The following is a 20,820-nucleotide window of genomic DNA, read 5'->3' as shown; positions in this document are numbered from 1 at the left end:
TAGTGACTTCAAAACATGTTTTTTCTGTCTAATGGCTGCCAACGGGATTTAATATTAGTACCTTAAAAAACTTTAATTGCTCAGAAGCATTAACAGTGAAGTCTGTAATATGTTAGATTGTCTTAATGGAAAAGTTTAAGATAAAGCTAATTAATTTTGAAGTCTTTATATGCAGAATTCTTTTCAGGTTAAGATTAATTCTGGCTTTGATTTTATGGCATACATGAGCTGCTTTAAAGTTATCTATTGTTAATTACATGTTCTCTTTTAACTGCCCCCTGGAAACAATATTTCATTGTGCTTTCTGAACAACATTAGAGAACGGTTACAGTAACCTGCAAAAACTCAGCTAATACTAATTTTTCCAAACACAGGATGCAATTCAGGCATGTTGCTTGGTTAGTTTTGAAATATTTAGCTAGGTCATTGAATTAAGGGAATGAAAATGCTCTGAGTTAGATCCTGACTTCATACTGTTCTTCCACTGGACCCCACCTAGTAGAAATTACCTTAAAAACTCATGACACTTGATTCCAATGTAAAGCTGCATATGAACAACTCAACTATACAAACAACTAAAACTGGAAGTGTAGTTTCAGCCCTTACACCCTCTCTCACAACTCATCTGATAGAGTTATTTCCAGCTGATTTTTTAATTTCAGTGTAATTACTGCTTGTTGATTATTCATATTCTGCTTTGCATCCTAATGCTCATTTTCTCCACTTAACCTTCACTAAATACTATTGATGCTATTGCTCAGTTTGGAACTGCAGACCTTTCTGTAGGGAACACAGACTCCATCCATTTCCTTCCAATAAAAATGCAAGTTCCTTCCAATTTATTACACATTCTGCATTTTATAAACACCTGGTACAGAGCAGTTCTCAGCTCAACTGATAATAAATTAGTAGTAGAAGAGCTATAGTTTATAGCACTGAAACTAAGAACAATCTGATTTTTAAACAAATATTGAAATTCAAAACAAAAAAACTGCAGCATCTCCAAACTGAAAAAAACAATATTTACAGAGTACAAAGCTTTTCTTTTCCAGTTTTACAGAAACATATGAAAAATGCAGCAATATGGGCTTATATGTTTCACAGGAAAAATCACGTGAGGACTAAACAAAAACTTCAGTGTTGTTTTAAAACTACATTTTAATAAAAAAAAGAGATAATGTAATAATAGTCTCCAACCTTAGAAAAGAAATGCTTTACGTTAAATCCTTTGAAAACATGTAATAAATAATAGAAGATGAATCCACAAAGACTATTATAAATTATGATGATAATTCTTTTGAAAAGCATTATTGAAAAAAAGAGATTAGTCTCTTTTGTAAGTTATTGCTTATACAATCCTTTTAATAAACTTCTGTAAATAAAAAGTAGTTTCTTTATAAACAGACTTTGAGAATCTCTATTCTCAACAGAAAAGACAAACATCTAAGAAAAGAGGTTTTGCAAAGCATGTATCAAATTTGAACATTTGATTACTTCAGATACAGAATGTGCAAAAGGAGGAGAAGAATAAAATGATACTGACATCCCTGGCAGAGAACAATCAGTTGTTGAAAGTTCTTTCTCAAAGGATGCTAACAGCAGAAGAGAACTAAAGACTCTTTCTAGAAATTTTAGCTCACATTTCCCCTCTATTTCTCCAAGATCAGCATTGTTCACACATCTGAGCTGATGAGTTTGAATGCAGAATTAATTCACCTCCTGGAAACTACTTTACTTAGAGGAGATTAGAGCTTTATTCCTCATTAACTTTGAATCAGATTCCAAAATATAGGTAATGTTTATTTCAACAAACTATGAGGAGACAGACAGAGAATTCGGAGGTCAAGTTCTCTTTTATGGAAACTAAGAATCACTATATTGTTTCAAATATTCATTTTGAAAACACAGCAAATTGTCAATTTAAAAAATGTAAAAGTTACTTATATTCTTTCTCAGCAGAGTTGCATCCTCTGTATATTCCAATGTAGTTACTGCTGCTTCTAGTGACAAGAGTATGCAAGGTTGTCTTTCTCCTACTCTTTTACAGAACTAACAGTCAACAGACTGTGATCTGGATGGTAGCCACTGCTATGGACTAGCTGAAGATCTCCTGTCCAATATTTCTGAAGGAATCTCTACAGCTGTAAAAGTAAGGACAGTGTTTGTTTGGAGGTCAAATTAAAGAATAATAGAACTTGTCTCTCACAAGAGAAGGCTCCTGAGAGACCTTATAATCATTTCAGTATCTGAAGGGGCCTACAGGATAGCTGGAGAGGGACTTTTTAGGAGGGCTTGTAGTAGTAAGACAAGGTGGAATGGCTTTAAACTGAAAGCCAGCAGGTTTTGAAGGGATATTAGGAAGAACTTTTTACTATGAGGGTGGTGAGATACTATAACAGGTTGCCAGAGAAGCTGTGAATACCACATCCCTGATAGTGTTCAAGGACAGGTTGGATGGGGTACTGAGCAACCTGCTCTAGCAGAAGGTGTCCCTGCCCATGGCAGAGGGGTTAGAAGTAGAAGAAATCTAAGGTCCCTTCCAACCCGAGCTATTCTGTGATTCTGTGATAATTAAAGACTAATCTTTACGTGTAAATTGAATATTTTTCCTAGTGGAAACTATTAGGAGAAGGCAAATATGATCAAACAAGGTGCTTCTGGCCTTTTCCTTAATCTAACAAATTTACGCAGGAGGTGGAAGGTATATCATAGATGTGGTATACTCTGTAAGCCCTTTCATATGTTTCTTTTACATGTAGATTCTAAAGAAAGCACGCATTGACCTGTATATTAAAAATCTGAGACAAAGAAACTTGCATGATTAGTTATCCTGATACAGGACAATTTATACCACTCTGTATTAAAGAGGTTGTAAACACCAGAAGAACATTAGAGCCTAAAACTAGATGTATAACTCATGCAAAATGCAACAGAGCAGTGTTACCCAAAGATCATAATGGAAAAGAGAAGTAACAAGGAAAATGAGTTCCTGTTCTCAAAGGTTTCAGGAACCATTTACCACTAGACTTTAGAAAAGTATTGCTCTAAGAACTCTGCATGGGCAGGTCAGCCTTTGCTAGGCTTAAATATCAATTAGTCAGGGCTTAAAATATAGCTGATAAATAAAGCAGTAAGAATGATCCTTGCTGTTAACTATAACACTAATAATTAATTTTAAAATAATTTTGTAAATGTTTTATCACTGTAAATCATGATTTTTAAGTAAATACATTCATTTATCTTTTAGTATTGTCTAATGAAATCAATGCTCTAGTGTGATATCTGCCAGGCCACAGTATTTCCCTGGGCATGAATATCTGTTTGCTGAAAGAAACCAGGTAGATTCTCAGGGTATTTACCACGTACTGAGAGAGAGAACTTTCCAGTATTTTGGTTAATTCACCATTGAGCTCCAGGGACCCAGCTGTAGCAGGATGAAACAAATTATCATTTCCTCTGAATGGCAGTTTAAGCCTCTGACAAATAACAAGATAGTGGACACAGAGCTTGGAGTGTCTGGTGTGTCTCTGAAAGGTGAAGAGCTTTCCTGTAAGAATGTCATATTCTGAAAAGCAAACTATTTCATAATCTTAAAATATCAAACAAGTGTAGTTGATTTACACAACTGGAGAGATAATAAGATTTTCAGTTTTTATTTCAGATTTATTTATTAGGAATTTTTCCTTCTTTAGCTGTTTATTTTTGGTTTATAGTTCCTAGCATGTCTAAGCCCCATATTTCTCTATCTCTCTAGACTAATTTTTGTTTTCACTATCATACTATAAATATGTTATGGTCAGACCTGTGTGAAATGAAGTCATTTTGATTCATAAGGTTTTCATGCAAACATTTTTCTCTGTTTCACTTCAAGGAGTTCATCCCTTGAATTTGTCTTTGAATTTCAACTTCAAAGGAACCTAAAACCGCAATCTGAAATTCAGTCAAAGCTGCAAAGCTTTGCCTTGTTTCAGGTCAAAAGCTCAGGAAAGTGTTGAATTACCTGACCAAAGCAAAATCAATTCACTGAAAAAAACCCTTCAGTAATACAGAATTATCTTGTTCCTTTAAGTTCAGCAAAACTCAAACTCATTACAATCAGCTATGGAGTTACAATCCCCACTAACATAGTCTTGACTCCAGCCTCTTCGAGAAATGCTAATATATCCACCACACATTGAGAAAAAACCCACTATTTTACTGTGGAGTATAATATAATCTGTTCTGTAAAATAATCTTATTTTTAGGTAAAATGGTACTGAAAAAGTGCTGTCTGCACTTAACCACTTTCCTGCTCCGTAGAATCATGACATTTGCTATATTTTTCTTACAATCTGCAATGCTGTTTAAAATTGCTTTCAGCTATTTTTATACCACATGCCAGTCATCATTCCAAGTTGCCTCCTCCCGCAGCATGTCTTTTGTACTGTTATTACCACAAACCTCAAAACTGAAAAGCAAAAGGCAGCACAAGCATGTCCAAGTATACACACACTGCACAAGTAGGAAAGGACAGTAGGGTCAGCACCACTGTAGCAGAGCTGAGGTCCCAGACCTCAGGACAGTATAACCTCCGGCAAGCTTTAACAAATCCCTTCCTTATTTGTAGCTGTATCTAATGCTGGAACATGCTGTTATAAATACTGATAGCCATTGCCTGCTCAATAAAGGAAGAGTTAAGGTTGTCTCAGTCTATATCTTGACGCTCAAATTTTTGTATTTCACTCATTTTTGTGCCATTAACTTCTATACTCTAGAAAGGCAGAAGATTTCACACGTTCTGACAGGACATCTATCAAGTGAAAAACTTGCGGCTCAACCTTCTTTTGTAAGAAAGAAGACTTCTAAAGTACAGCAATATATGGTAAAAACTACGATTATGTTCTTTAAACACAAAAATGTAACAAAACTAAAGCTTGCACATCCAAGTTAGAAACTTTGCCTGAATTAAAAAAGTAAAAGTTCTTGAACAATGTGTCTTCAAATGACCTGGACAGAGTATGTAATCCCATACACTTTATCCATTCCATAGCGAAAGCACAATACACTCCAAATCCCTCTTTTGATATTGCAGTTCAGCAATGCCTTTTACTTGCCTTATTGCATTGTTTTATCCATAAAAGGCAGGTGAAAATCCTATTAAATGAAATGTCACATCTCCTTGGGTTATTATTTCGTTCCTTTGTAATAAATGGGATTTCAGAAAAGTGATGCCATCCACTTGTCCTTGTTACTTCCCTTTGGAACTCAAGAAGAAAGCTTAACTATGTTTAATTGTGTCTTAACAGCTTGCCTGCACACCCACAAAGGAGCACAGACAGACAATGGCAGGAGGGTGAGCCCCCAAAAAAACCCCTGCTGTGCCATCCAACATCCAGGCATCAGGAACTGAGGAGTCTGGAGTCCAGGGCCAGCCACTGGGCTGAGTGCCTGAGTTGAGCTGGTGGAGGGATCCACTCTGCGTGAATATGGATGTTCACTGTTCTGTGGACAAGCGACCCGCTCAGCCAGAGAAGTGAGCAGGATGAGGCCATTGGTGCCATGTTAATGTGTGTGCTCTGTCTGTGATCTGATCAGTCAGTTGTACATATATATACATATATGTATATTCAGTGTACATGGGCTCTGTTGGGCTCATGCTTACCGGGAATACTTTTACAGCCTTGCTACTGGTTGCACCTGGGGGAATGCAGCTGCAGCAGTCCAACATGATACATTTTCCTCTTAAAGATAATACTTATTTTAAGAGGCTCACAAGAGAAAATAAACTCAACTGAGCTTCCATCCCCGCATTTCTGCAGTTAAGCAACTTAGCCTATCACATATGTAGGAATTTTCACTGAATTTTCACTGAAATATTGAATACTGTAAATCCTGAATTTTCTATCCAAAGATTAGATGCAACCACACCATCCCTGTGCACATCCTTTCTTGGTGGAAAAAAGGCTGCCATGAAATCACTCCTCCAAGAACTGGTATCTTAAATATTTCTCTTTAATTAACATTCATTGCCATTTAGCCCTTTCAGTTTTACCATTTCAGTAGCCAGATCACAGAGAACTTTGCCATCAAATGTGTATATATATATAAATAGTTATTTTATATATATAAAATACATCCCATCTTACATTTATATAATTTTTATCCATGGAATAGGTTTTGCTGCAATCCAGATAACTGTGAACAATCAAAGTTTTCTCATTGGTTTGATTTTTTGATTAAAAATGAAACAACTCCACAGTTTTCTTTTTAGAATTTTACACAGCTGTAGTTAAGGTAAATAAAAAATAATATAAATTTGTATCTCTACAAATCCTGGCTTCAATTTCAGCTTTTCACCCGTTCAAAAGCATTTTTTCTCTCTTGTCAATATTAGGAGATTTTTTGCAAAAGAAAGAAGTGATGACAGTAAGAACTGGATATGTTTTCTCTATCTTCTAGGTATTTTAAAATACTTTTGCAGATGAAAATCCCAGTTTTTAGCATATGAGAGAAGGAGCAGAAGATACATGCATTGTTCGGTACCGATTAAAAGAGCAACTGTACCTTTCTTCTTTCTGTGCTTTAATAGCGTAGAGCATGTGGGACTCATAGAAAATACTCTTATTTGAGAAACTCATAAACACAGAGAAAATAATTAAATTTTAAAATGGTTGATAATCAGTATATAAACACACTCTGGGATAAGCAACCAAACAAGTATCTGTAGCAGCAGTCAGCAGCTCTCCCCAGTAGCTTAGGGCAGATTCACTGTGTCCATTTGAAACTCTACCTTGTGTGCAATTGCTGAGAAAGTGTTTGCTCAGTACACCCAACCAACACATCTGTAGTGCTTTGGTCCCTTGTGTGGTGCAGCACAGTGCTATATAAACACATCCGTATGCAGACAAACTGGAGTATGATTAAACCAACACCTTCTTTCAAGAAAGGCTTGAGGATCTTTAACAACCAGAAAAGAAGACTTTGGCTTTTATCTCAACTAAAACCTGTGTCTTCCCTCCTCCACTGACATTTTGAAACTGCAAGATGGCTTACAGTTATGACAAGTGGCGCCACTGTATCCAGTTCCATCGCAAGTGCACTTGAAGCTGTCCCATGTCTGGGTGCATTTTCCACCATGTTCGCAGTGATTGGGCACACACCTGTCAGGAGGAGATGCAAAGACAGAAAGAAAAATCAAAATGAGCACCAAGATTTACATAAAGCTAAATTTTGAGCTGCACAAGCAGAGCATCATGCCTTTGTCTGGTAATTAATCCTTGTTATTTTAGGCAGATTAACAGAATTTATATCTGAACACACAACTGGCATAAAAGATCATCAAGGCTTTGCTGCAGCCCTTTTACAAACAGTAAAAAAGCACAATAAAAGTGGAATAGAGCCACGCATCATAAATCAGGGTTCTAAGTTACATATGACTGGTACTGAGCTGTCAAAACAAAAAGAACATCACAAGTCACATCTCCTCCTGCTGTGCAGGTGGTGTCACGCCTCGAGGAGTCCAGTCCCACAGTTGACTGAAAGTAAAAACAAAATGCCATGAGTTGCTATTTATCTTTCTGTTGTCATCAATGGGGTAAAGGGGAGGGAGGCTGCCTGCTGGCTAGGATGGAAGGAAATTAGTAATGCTGCATTATTAAAACAAGCAATAGACTTCACTATAAAAGCTATATAAGTTTTTCCTTCTCAGGGATTTGTGGCAAGTATTCTTCACCTTTCTCCCACACACTTGCTCTTCTTCTCCAGCTACACTCTTACTGAAGAGTTGAAGGAATGCAAAAGAAAAAGCGGAACGGCAAAAAGTCAAAGTTATAGCAGAACATATGTTTATTGGTTGAAATATTGTCTCAATGTGATTTTAAAGATTTGACTTTGGCCAGGTTTTTTTATCAAATGTAGTAAAAAATGGGAATTATCATGTACTTTAACCTCTGAAACTATTAAATTTCTTTCTTTGAAAGGGCTTTGAAATACCATTTCAAAGAATTTTTTTCTTATTAACTTTATTGCAATCAGACTCAGTACAGGGTCTGCATTTTTGATCAAGAACTAAAGGAGCTTTTCTTTCATTTTCGTTTGGCCAAATCTACATTTTTTATTATAACATTAAAAAATCAAAACTAGGAGACTCACTATTAGAAAAGCAAAATACTTTCAAAAATGCATTAAAATTAAATATCCTTATCTCTAAGACAAATCTGAAGTTCATTGTATTCCTGAGATAGTTAACAATACTTTCATAAACACCACCCAAAGAAATCTTTGCTTTCCTATGCAGAAATTTATTGAAACTGGAAGTGTCTGTGTCATCCCCCTACAAACTTATGGTCTCCTATTTCCTCAAGTTCCAATTAACAGCTGCAAGATGTTATAATATATATAATATATGCCAAGAATAACTTTTGTCACAATATGCATTAGAGATTTGAACATTGTGTACTCACATTTAGAAACTATTTTTTGTTTTATGCATGCCAGAAGAAGTACCTCAGAAATATACAGTATAGCTGTCTTATATCCTATATCAGCCTTTATTATTCAAGGCTACCCATTCTTTTCCAAAGATCAGAAAATACTGGTTTGTTTAAAAATAGCTCTTAAATAAATGCTCTTCTAAAACAAAAAACAAAACATTTAAAAGGTTTCTTTTCACAGTAAAATACAGTGAAACCACCTGAGGCAATTATCACAGTTCAATAAATTATGTTTGAACATGGTTTAAATGAATTCATTTAGTTTTGTAAGTGTGGCAGGCTAAATGAATAGATAGAGCTGATTACTGCTATTCAGTTATGTTCTCAACACTGCAGAAGAAAAACAAGGGCATACAATAGCACATTTTTAAACATTCAAACAATTAACAATTTACATGAATCCATAGCTGGTGGGTAAAAAAGTAAGGAAAGCTAAGAGCAATGATATTTCAAAAATAATCTCATAAAAGTAACTTCTATTCAGGGATATAAATAACTACGAAAGTTCTTAAATCTGAATATGGTTTTGTATTTTTCCCAGCCTTTCAGAATAACTTGCTTTTATGTATTTTCGACTTCATTTACATTGAACATACATTACTTGAAAAGTAATTTTTCAATGACCAAACCAAACATTTTCCTATACCAATTTCACCAGCTATTTATATGAAGTCTCACACGTAATGCTAGCAACTAGTTTCATATTTTAGTGCAGTATAGCTTACTTTTATTGCAGCATAACTAGTAAAGACACCACATTATTGACTGTATAACTGGGGTAAATGACTTTACCTTCAGAAAAATGAAAACCAGATATTTATCTGTATCATTTAATGGAGCGTATTAAGTCATAAAACCAGATATATTCAGCAAACTCCTTGATGTTTTTTATGTTTCCACTATGATGGTTGGACTAGTGTAGTCTGCATCTGCAAAATTTTTTTTACTCATCTAATTTTTCCTGTTCTAAAGATAACGTAGTTAGAAAAACGGAGTAAACAATATCTTAATATTAGTGCATACTGAAGTTTAAATCAGACTATGAGACCATTTCCCAAAGTTCTCTCTCTGCCCTCACTATTCTGTTATTTTTTCAGATAGAATGATAAGATTTATTTTCTATTAAATCCATTAGAAAACTTCTGCAACATAATCTGATGCTCATCTGTCCACTTTTTGGACAGATCTAACCTGCTGTAATAGAGTTTAAAGAAATCCTAAGTATCCAGAATGTAGATATTACAAAAAAACCCTCTTTGAATTCAGTAGATGTATCATGAGGAATATGGTTTATCACTGTAAACTCCATTATTTTCGAACACTTTTCTTTCCATAGAATGAGGGTAATATAAAAATGTCCATATACATCTTGCTAGAGAAATTTGTATATTTAAGCAGATGTAATCATATAGTTTATTTACCTTATGTTTATCATTTAGTATAGACTCAAAATGTGTACACTCAGAGTCAACAATTTGCAGTTCTTTTGTATTAAAAGACTATGTTTCTAGCTAATTAAATTCTTTAGTCTCCTTTAGAAATGAGGCTGCATTACATAAAAAGCAATACAAAACACAACACAACAAAACAAGCCTTCAAAATGGCACTTCCCTCCAGAAGCAGGCTTTGAAGTTAGAAATCATCACAAAACAGAACAGGAAGTAAGCTCCTCATCATTGGGTTCTGTGTCTTCCCATTGAGTACACCTACATTTTAAGAACTGCTTCTTACAAAACGTTGCTGATTCCATTTTGAGAATTTTCTTGTTCGGCGACTCCCTCTGAAAGGAAAGTCTAGAACTTAATCCTTTTAAGTGTGATATACTTGCTTTTAATTTCCATCCAAAATTTATGCACAGAGAGTTTACAGATGCTGTTTTGTTTGGTAATTTTTTTGTAAGACTGATTTGTGTCTCAAACAACTTTTGTTTTCTTTTGGGATTTACGTCTGACTACTTTGCAGAGAGCAATCGAAAGTCTTCTTAGTTTGTATTTTTGTGAGAACAAGTCTTCCTGTTGGCAAAGAGATTTTCTGTAGTTCTTCCTCACAGCTCTTCTCCCACTTCCACCTGCATTCTCAGTATTCTAGAGGAGGTTTTATCAATGTTTTGTGATTTCAGAGTTGATCAACATTTTCGTATTTCTCTACTGAAATTATTTTGCTTAATATATAGCATTTTGCTGACTGTCAAAAAATAGCGGCTCAAAGTCATCCTGAGAGTGCTCAATGCACTAAACACCTTCAGTACATTCCCACTCATCTTCTTTTCGTCACTTCCAACCAATGACCTCCATCTTTATATGGAAATCCTGTATCACTCTGCACTGTAACTTCCACTGTGTCATCCAATATTTCTGCTTATTTTTCTAGGCTGAATCTTTATGATTAGCACATTTCAGCAAGACATTCCTAATTTTTAGCTAAGGTTGAAGCATTAAATAGGATTGTCTCTGGCATTGATCTCTGAGCAACTCACATCTCTCAGCCAGCCTCCAGCCCATCAGTATAAATTGAGAGGCAACTCCATTTGACAGTTCGCAACTCACTTTGGAATTCTTCTCTTAAACTCTGTCTTTCCTGGTTTAGCTAATAACTTCCATCATTACACTATATCAAATGTTTTATTGACATCTGACAAACTAGATCTATTGCACTTCTCCTGTCCTGTGCTTTATCAGAGAAGGAGATCAGGTTAATCCTGAACTATTGACTGTTGATAAACATCTGCTGCATTCTACTCTACCTTGCATTTACTTCAAGAAAGATAATATTTCCTTATTCTTTTCAAAAGAATAGTAAGACTACTGAAGGCAGATTAATAGGAGCCTGGTGTTCTGGATCTCTCTTTTTCCATTTGTTAAATTACATTAAGTTAATTCTGTCACATAATAATACAAAGCCATGAGCTTTTTTTTATTTGCTTAAGGTTTTTTGTTGTTTGTTTGTTCCATCTGTGGTACAATCATCCTAAGTGAACCTGACAGACTATTTCCAGCAAGAAAGAAAAAAAAAAAAGAAAAGAGGAGAAAAAGAAGAAAGAAAAAGAAGATGAAAGAAAAAAAGAGAGAAGAGAAGAAGAAAGAGAAAAGGGATTTCATAATGTCACTATCAGCAGGAGAGTGATATGAAAGACCCATGAACAAATCTTCAAACTTATTCAGCAGAAATGAGTAATGGCTGATTTTCAATTGCACAAAAAGTTGTTGGAAACAGGAAGGTTATAAACTGTTAGAAATTTCCACAGGGAAAGGGCAAAGATGCAATGAGGTTCATTATTGGTTAAAAAGTATTTTCAGAATATACATCAGGAATGCCTTAAATATGTTTGTTTCTGCCTGAAGGCAGGAGTATAGCCTCTGAGGTCTACTCCAGATGCTTTTCTAATCCAGATATTTTCATGTCCCATAAAAACCAAAAAGTATTTCTTTCAATCTCTTATTTCTCATTCTGTGACAAGACGTATATTTTCTTATATAGCACAGTTGTGACTGCTATTTAACCTCTGTAAGTCAACAGGTTTTGGTCACTACCTCAGTCTTTTCAGAGGACTATATCCCTTAGGGCATGGATATTTAATATATTAACTAGTTTCCTCAGACATATTGTGCCAAGTGTATAGTAATTCTCCAATTCTTAGGTTTGGAGATCATTTGATCAGGAAGATAAAAAGTTATTTTGAACAGGAAGTCAAATGTCCAGATGGCCACACAGAGACTGTTAAATAAAGTCCCTCAGTATGGAAGAATCATCAAACATCTCACTATTTAGCACTGTAAAGCACAGACCTTTCCTTAATTTCCTTACCTTCTCCTTTCACACTTCCTATCTCTAGTGTGAGTGCAAAATACAACTTGTGTGTAGCTACAGCCTGAATCAACTCTCCTTTTATATAAATTTGAAACAATCAAGCCAAAGAAATCACCAAAACAAAACATTCACCTGTGCTATTACTCCTGCACCTGAGAGGTCAGAAAGGAAGGAATGAACTACACATAACACGAGATATCTGACATATACTGGCCCGCAACTGTACTGAAAAGAACTCAAATGTTACAGTGATAATTACAGCATGAGAATTTCTGTAGAGCAGAACAAAATGTTAAAGGCTTTTTGCAAAGGAAAATAACCCAGGCTGAATTATGCTTAACACAAAATTCAATCTTTTCCTTCTCATCATCAAATCCCTACCTAATCTTGCTCCTGATCACACCTCACCTCTCATTTCTCTCCCAAATTGCTTCTGTTCCGCTTTTTTTGTCCATATCTCTGTCTCGAGCTAACCACCAGCAGTTTGTTTTGCATGGTTGTTTTTACAGTATTTTTCCTCTAATTGCCCTTTTTATCACCTCCAAAAATATCCTTAAGATCCATGGTTTATCATAATTTTTGCAAAGACCCTTCAAAATGCATACTGCTGTCCTTGCTGAGTATGCTGTTCTGTTGCCATCATCCTTCATTCACACACACACAAATCATAATGTTTAAACATTATGTTTAACATTGTGTTTAACATAATGTTAAAACATTATAAAAATTTAGACTTTTTTTACTGTACAGGGTTACCTCACTGCTCAAGAAGACCATGAAAGTTTAGGCATAACATAAAGGAAAATAATTTGTAAGAGCAATAAATAATGCTTTCAGATGTTAATCTGAATCACAGAATATACGTATGTTTATTTAAAAGACATTCTGTCAGCTAGTAACAACATCACAAAAATATTTTAACACTATGCATCTGTTGCAGTGATGCTGCTCTTAATGTGATAAAATGCATTTCAATCATCATGGTAAAGTAACACTGAACAATAAGATAATCCACTAAAGGACAAAGTACTATTGCAGGGTCCTACTGTACCAACATTAGATAAAAAACTAACCATTCCATAGAGAGCCCCTGATTTTCAGCATATCTTAAATGAAAGTAAAACAAGCTGACCTACCTTTAAGATTCGGTCTTATTTCTTCCAATGTAATGAATGTTTAATATGACTTAGAGATTTTCAGTAACAGGACTTGGATCTGATATGCAAGGCAACACAAAGGGCAGATGGAAGGGACTGTAAAATTAATTTAGATTCACCGTAATTCCCAAACTAGTTTCATTTGCTGCTGACTTCTAACCTAATTGTGCAAGATGCATATAATCAACAATGGTAGAACTACATAATCCTGAGCCAAGGAGGACCTAGCCTTTCTTTATCACTTAACGGTAATACAAGGCCATGTTCTTTGGTGGACATTATCAGACTTGTTCTGCCATGAGATCAAAACAAATGTTTGGCACTTTTAAAGACTGTGATTTGTAAACAGCGAATCAATATTAAAATATGCAGGACATTTGGTTAAACAAAGTTCCTTTATGGCATATTCCCAGGAAAGGCTGCCAAACATACTTTTGGTGTTATCTTCAGACCGGTTAAGGTGCTATACTATGCTGTTTGCATTAGAATGATAATGAAGGACTAATGCATAAAGAAAATACCACAGTTAACTCATTTGGAATCAGTGCTCTTCTTAGATTATGCAGGTTTTATTTTGTATACAACAGTGTAGAGACTAATTTTTCCTTTCTTTCTACTGCTTTTAATTTTCAGACCACTTCACAAATTAGGTCCTTAAAATTAAAACATGCTGGTTCCACTTTAGCAGTTCCAGGAACTGGATAACCCATTTTGCTGCACTTTTTGTGGATAATTTCCTCTACCTGTTATGCACAACCTAGGTTAAACAGTCTGATGGCTGAACAAACTACTTTTGTCCAACTCAAACTCTTGCCACTTCTGCTGCAGCGAAGCAGGGGAGGGTGAATCTACTGCAACAGCTAACACGAGGGAATTTCACAGCCCTAAGGTCCCTTTTGTCAGTTCCTAGTAATTGCTTCATGTAACAAGAGGCCAGCTCTGTGGAGTTGAGGCAGAAGGAAAGGGTGTATAGACCAGCCCATGTTCAGCTGTTATTTACCTTCTCTGGGGTGGAGAAGGTCAAGGAGGGATTAAAAAATGGGTGGAAACGGCCCATGGGCCACATCCGTCTAAAAGCTTTCAAATTGGAGTATGTGATGATAATGTTAGAGAGGTAGATAGATGATAAGCCCACAAATGCATAATGAACTAATCAGGCTAGATAAAAACAATAGTTTCTGTTGCACAATGCTGTACTCAGAAAATGCAGGGCTAGGTCTTCAGCTGGTTGTAATAAGAATATTTGCATCTCTCTTAAGCCCGTTAAATTAATTGAAACAAAAAGAAGAAAAAACTGTTATGAAAGGCCAGCTACTAAATATTATCTATCTCCAATGGGTTTTTGTTTAATATTTTCATGAACTTTTGAAGACCTTTGCCTAGTTATTACCATGTAAAGGCTTTTAGAGCAGATGAGAGATACTCTGCATAAATACTTTTTTTTGAACCGGTATCTTTGAGTTTATTATTTGAATAAACACATCACAAGAGGTGGCAGGTAGTTACTAACCTAACTCTGCCAATGTGGCACAGTTCAGACCTCCTGGGGATATGAGAATCTATGTTAAGCACTGAGAATCTCAGAAGAATCTCATGGGTTTAGTCACTGGAGTTCTGAAGAACTCTTTAAATCTTTCCAAGCATTGCCCTGTTCAAAATCTGACTGGTTTAATTTTGTATTCATCTAATCACCTCTCTCTTGTTACTTCGATAGGTAAAGTAGAACACACTGGCTGGGTTTGAGAACAACCATAAAATAGATTCTTTGGTGTCTTGTTAACTCTTTACTGTTTCTTCTTTTTACAGTTTTCATGAAATACAGCTCCTGAGATTTTTATGATGTCAGCTTTATAATCCATGTTAGTCATTTGGAGAAGAAAGTTACTCTTGTTCTTTAGAAGATCATAATTATCACAGCACATGGACCAGTGAACAACTGGTGAATACAATATTCCCCCCTAATAACACAAGTGATCATGCACTGAATCACAGGCAAATATGGATTTTATACAGCTGTGTTTTAAATGAGTTTATTACTAAATTTATATTTTGGGGAATAAAGAAACTGGTAGTCAGAATCTTTATGTTTCTTCCTATAATGTAAAGAATTACTTATTCATAAAGATGATTATAAAAACTGATGGATGATTTTATATTAAAGCCTCTTCTGCATCAAAATGGACATGTCATAGCCCTTGGCTGTGACACTTCCTCAATCCTTGGTGCACACCATAGCAGACCTTATATTTTACATACTTGTTTTGATCTCCTGTGTCTTAATCAGGGACACAGCTATCTCATGTTGATCTTCAAACATGTGACAAAGCCTTGATGCATCATATGCAAAAACCCATTAAACTGTGTTTTGCTTGGCAAATGTAGAGCACATAAATCACCTTGATGCTCGTGGAGCCATAAGGTGCCATCAACTACTATGATATAAGGACCAGTCTTGGCTCAGCATCCTGTTATACTAATCTGGCTATGACATGATGAGATGGAGTTGTATTTCATAACTGGTAGGTTTTGAGTTGAACATACTGAAAGTCAATGTCCCAACTGTTTTTTATGGCATGGTGGTTTAAAGGAAACTTGAGATAAACATGATTTAGTGCTAGTAAAGTGATGCTGATCTTGTAAAGTGCAGATTGTCCAAATGACTTATACTACAAATGGTGATAGTCCTAAAAAAATAATCACAACAGCAAGGAGTCTTTTACGTGCTTAGTATGAATGACTTTTGATTCACCTAAAATGTTTCTGGGTTTTAGTAGAGTTTTTTAAGGTTTTTTTATTTTATCTTTACTATCATTACTGTTAGGAATCTGGCCACCTTCTTCACTGTGCTAGACACAACTGAAAGCTTCCCTAGAAGACCAATTATCTCACAAATATGGGTTGGAAGGTAAAGTTAAGTTCTAATGTCTTCACAGAAACTGTGGATCTTGCATTAATGTTTAGATTATAAATGGTAACTCCAGTGGATGATTCCAGCAACCCTACGACCAGAAGAGTCTGTTCTGTAAGCTATAGAAACACTTTCTGCCTAAGCAGCGAAGGTTTTGCCTTGAAAACACAGTCTTGGCAGTTAAAGCAAAACACACAGACTATACAGTGAAGCAAATGTGAAATGGAAGTTAATGTTTCTGAGACGTTTATTAATGACAACTGGTATAAATGCCAGTTTCATTATTAAATTCCTAGCAGAACATATAAGTCAAGGACACTATTTCTCCTGCCCTCTGAGAGAAACTCAGATCTTCCTTATTTCTTGTAGAGCAAAAATAAACCTACCAGGACTTTTAGTTATCCCACTGTACTATAGGAGAACAGATGAGGTCAGCATGCTTTTATTTCGGTATATCCTTGCCAACTCCTAGTTTGTTCAATATTGGCAAGGACATATAGACTAGGTTCTCCAAGTCATTAATTTAAATTTGACTTGGATCAATATGAATGAATCAGATGTAGACAGCATTCACAAATTATTTACTTCATGTGGAACACTCTTCCTGAGTTGACCCATACAGCCACAAAGCATAATTATGTGTTTATAATTCATTAGAGGCAATATAATGTGAAAATTCACTTATAACCCTTTCCCCTTTCTCTATTCTCATTTCTCTGCTTTTTTACTTTGCAAGATTTTTGGATCAGAAAAAGGATTAAAATTTGTATTTGTGTAGGACATTATCACAATGGAATTTCCTCCTCCTTATAATTGCAGTCATCTGGAACAACAACAATAACCAGTAACACAGAAATGAGTTATCTTTTTATGCTACACTTTTCTCCTCCAGATTATCATGGAGCATATGCTAAAATCTACACAATCTGCTTTTTCTCTTTTACTATGCCATCTACCACAAACAACACTATCCTCAGCTAAAATATCATGTATAAAACATGAATCATATAGGTTAAACTGACTTAATCCCCTGTTCTTTGTCTGTGTTCTTAGTGCACATCAGTATTTTAATCCTTTATAGAAGCTCTAAAACATTTTTATAAATTACAATATAATGAGTGTTGTAGTCTAAAGCCATCAAAGCAAGGATGGACAAATGAATTTGCAGTTCTGCTGCAGTGTGGTCACAGATCTGTGATAAATACACTAGTACAGTGCTCTACTCACAACCTATTATTCAATTAATTTTCAATTTGCTTGAAAAGAGATAGGTACTGTAAGTAATAAACAATTCATTTATTAACTGGAACTTGTGCAATGAACTGTTTTGATGCCAGGAGGTTTACTATTGAAGTAATAAATAGATGTGAGTGCACACACATACGTGCATTTATGTTCACACACCTACTTCAATGTGCATAAACATACCTTTGCTTTTTCAAGGATTTCAAGCTTCTGAAAATTGGCAGTCCTTTCAAGAAAACAATTCATATTTAGAGCAAAACTGTTTTTAAGAAAAATGTAACTATGAGGATACAACTGTTTTAATAACATGTACTTAACTGTAAAAAATGTAATGACACAATCCTGGTATGCTTAATTTAATTACAAATAGCTCATTGATGGGAATCTATTATTCTACCTAAATAGGCTTGTGATTGCCCTATAGAAAAATGATAGACTATAATTTAGAGTAGTTTAGAGGCTCCCGATTTTAGTTTTCTGTTTTTCAAGCACTGCAATTTGGGAATCAAAGTTAACGGTCTGTCAGTATTTCAGTTTATTATAAGCTTTGATTTCTCAAGGGTTTATATTTCAGTTACAAAAATTTACTCCAGAAATCCAGCACACAAGGCAAAAGCCAGAACAGAAATAAATAGTAGCATACTGCCAGCATTGGTTCTGAACTACCTCATGCACTTAGTATTCAGGAGAGTAAGGGCAGGCGGTAGATAGTTTGAGAGGTTTTATTTTAAGCAGTAGAGGAAAAAAAAGGAAAACCCTCTACACAATATTTGCTTTTGCTTTCCAGACAGTTTGTAATTAAATTTTTGACACTCCTTGAAACAGACCTCTTCAGAGGAAAGGGTCAGATTTGATTATATCTCAACTGAACAAATGTTGGAAACATGTTTGAAGTTCTTGAAACATGTCATTTGACATGTTTCAAAATGAAGAGTGCTCTTTTATACTTTAGAATAATTTTTCACTTTGAAATGTAATTTAAACTATACTATATGCACAAGACTGTACAAGCCAAGTAATAACATCCTCCAACACTGAACATTGAAAGTATATTTCCAAGTATTTTCTGAGGGAGGAAATGGGGTTGGAGCAGTTGAGTGGGGCAGTATGCAAGAGAACTGTTGAAGGAATCTGTACAACTTTGACAGCTGCACAGACAGCTGAACTGGAAATAAGAAAGTAGCCTTAAATTCAGTAGATCTGATACGGGAGCAATCTAAACTGGTCGTGCACCATTGGCTGCATCAATGCTAAGGAAGGAATTTAATATGAAAACCGAAAAGCAGACACAGAGAGACACTGTGTGTAGAAGACAAAAGTGTGAGGAGAGAAAAAAATGAGAAAATAAAATGTTTAATCACAAATGTGAACACTGTTGGGGGAACCAAACAGCTAGAAAAGAGAAATTGGAGAGCTGCTCAAAGCAAGGCAATAAGGAAAAAACCACAGATTCCAAGGACAGGAAAGAGATGAACTACTGCAACCTCAAGCACCGATGAAATTACTCATGAAACAATATAATCAACTCATCATGTCAGGATACTTGCACTTACATTTTGTCACTGAAAAGACCTCTTCATACCTGATTTTAAGACTCAGTCTTTTTAAACTCAAGGTATTTTGACTGTTTGATGGATATCTGCTAAGGCCTTCTATTTACCTTACATTCAAAGAGACGTGATGTCATATGTAAAAAGAAGACAGAACCATCATCACTGCTGCAAAAATGATATGTCTTTTCATTGTTTGCTTATTTCAAAGTGCCAGCTATATGACATACATAGTGCAGGTCTTGCAGATAACTTCCATTTTAGCCAATAGTTTTGATAAAGAAGTATTACAGAATTAGCCATGAAAACAAAACTTGTAGTTGATTTATTCCATTGACTTACTGGAACAAGTTTCTGCTTTATATAAAATACTAGTGAGATGAAACATACCCAGTTACAAAGTGTTGTACATGCACAGATATTACAAAAAATGCTGTCTTAAATTCTTTAGAGTTTTTTTTACAAGGCATGTGACTGCTAAAAAATTAAAACACAAACGTCACTATTAAAGACAGAACATAAATAAGTATTGAGAACAATGAAATATACGATTAAAGTGGCTAATGGTATATATTACTAAGGTAATATTCTAAGATTAATGATAAGTACATAAGCTTATCATAATCACAGTATGGACCTTGCAGCAATAAAAGGTTAAATAAAGCCTTGAGATGATAGTTGGTTATTTGCCTTTTCAATAGAGAAGTCTTCTCCAATCTCTTCTCTGTAAAACACACAGTACACTGAAGGGATAACTCACTGTTTTAGCTTATTATCCTTAACCACATATGCTATACATTTTATTCATGGCTTTACCTACAAATACTATTTTTTTTCTCCTAAAACTTTGTTTTGTCTATTTAGTGCTTGTCCCTTAACTTTAGTATGTTAAAAACATGTCAGCAATTCCTACTGCTTCATCTCCCTGTAATACAAGAGAAGCAACATCTTCCTTTGGTCAAATCTTTTCTTACTGAATTATGTTCACATCAAGAGCTTTGAAGCTCTTCCCTCTTTCCTGAATGATCCGCATATAGCAGGTAATGCAGGAGTGATTGATGTAGAGAAGGCGTATCCCACGTGTTCAGTCATGCCTCTGCTGACCTGTACTTATAAAATAATAAATATGGTAAGCTGTAACAAAAAGTCACAGTTGCTATAACCTATGGTCAGGCACACAACTGTGCATATATTACTCTTTCCTCCCCACTTACTTTACCTACAATATCAGCAGTATAATTAACCAACTTGGCATGTTACTTTAAGTCTGCTTTACCCTCAGATACACATCTTCTTTCTACCTCTAGCTGCTAGGAGTATTATTGGTCAGACAAAGAATCATGAATAATATCATAAAGACCTTTATGGAACCCAAAATTTTATCAATGTCATTGAATGTTTTTATGTACAGGGTATCCTCAGTTATGCATCATTTAGTCATGTCCTTGCAGTGAAGGAACAAATGTGTAGATGTATTCAGTCTTACAGTGATAATGCTTAGGATGTAGCCTGTGTACTAACTTAGCTCTGCCGTAGCTAGAAAAAGTGTTTCTGGATCAAGAAACAGAGCAAAACCTCTGAATATGCATTTACAAACCTGGTCTGATGAAATTAAACTAGAGTTTTGTAATTTATATGAATTTGTCCAACAGAAATAAGTCTATAAAGCTTTGAAAGCCTCT

The 20,820-nt window shown here is 35.2% G+C and overlaps 1 protein-coding gene across 2 annotated transcripts in view; it reads right to left on the bottom strand.

Annotated features, from left to right (window-relative positions):
• The window catches only part of CNTNAP2 (contactin associated protein 2), a 1,030,565-nt gene that overhangs the window by 352,056 nt on the left and 657,689 nt on the right, over window positions 1-20,820 (bottom strand). For both annotated transcript variants that reach the window (XM_032681831.1, XM_032681841.1), the window contains one exon: window positions 7,033-7,139. In XM_032681831.1, coding sequence (XP_032537722.1) covers window positions 7,033-7,139 — 107 coding nt within the window. The remainder of the gene's footprint in view (window positions 1-7,032; window positions 7,140-20,820) is intronic.

Source organism: Chiroxiphia lanceolata, chromosome 1 (genome assembly GCF_009829145.1).
Source record: "Chiroxiphia lanceolata isolate bChiLan1 chromosome 1, bChiLan1.pri, whole genome shotgun sequence".
Taxonomy (NCBI): Eukaryota; Metazoa; Chordata; class Aves; order Passeriformes; family Pipridae; genus Chiroxiphia; species Chiroxiphia lanceolata.
This window is presented reverse-complemented; position numbering and strand designations above follow the sequence as displayed.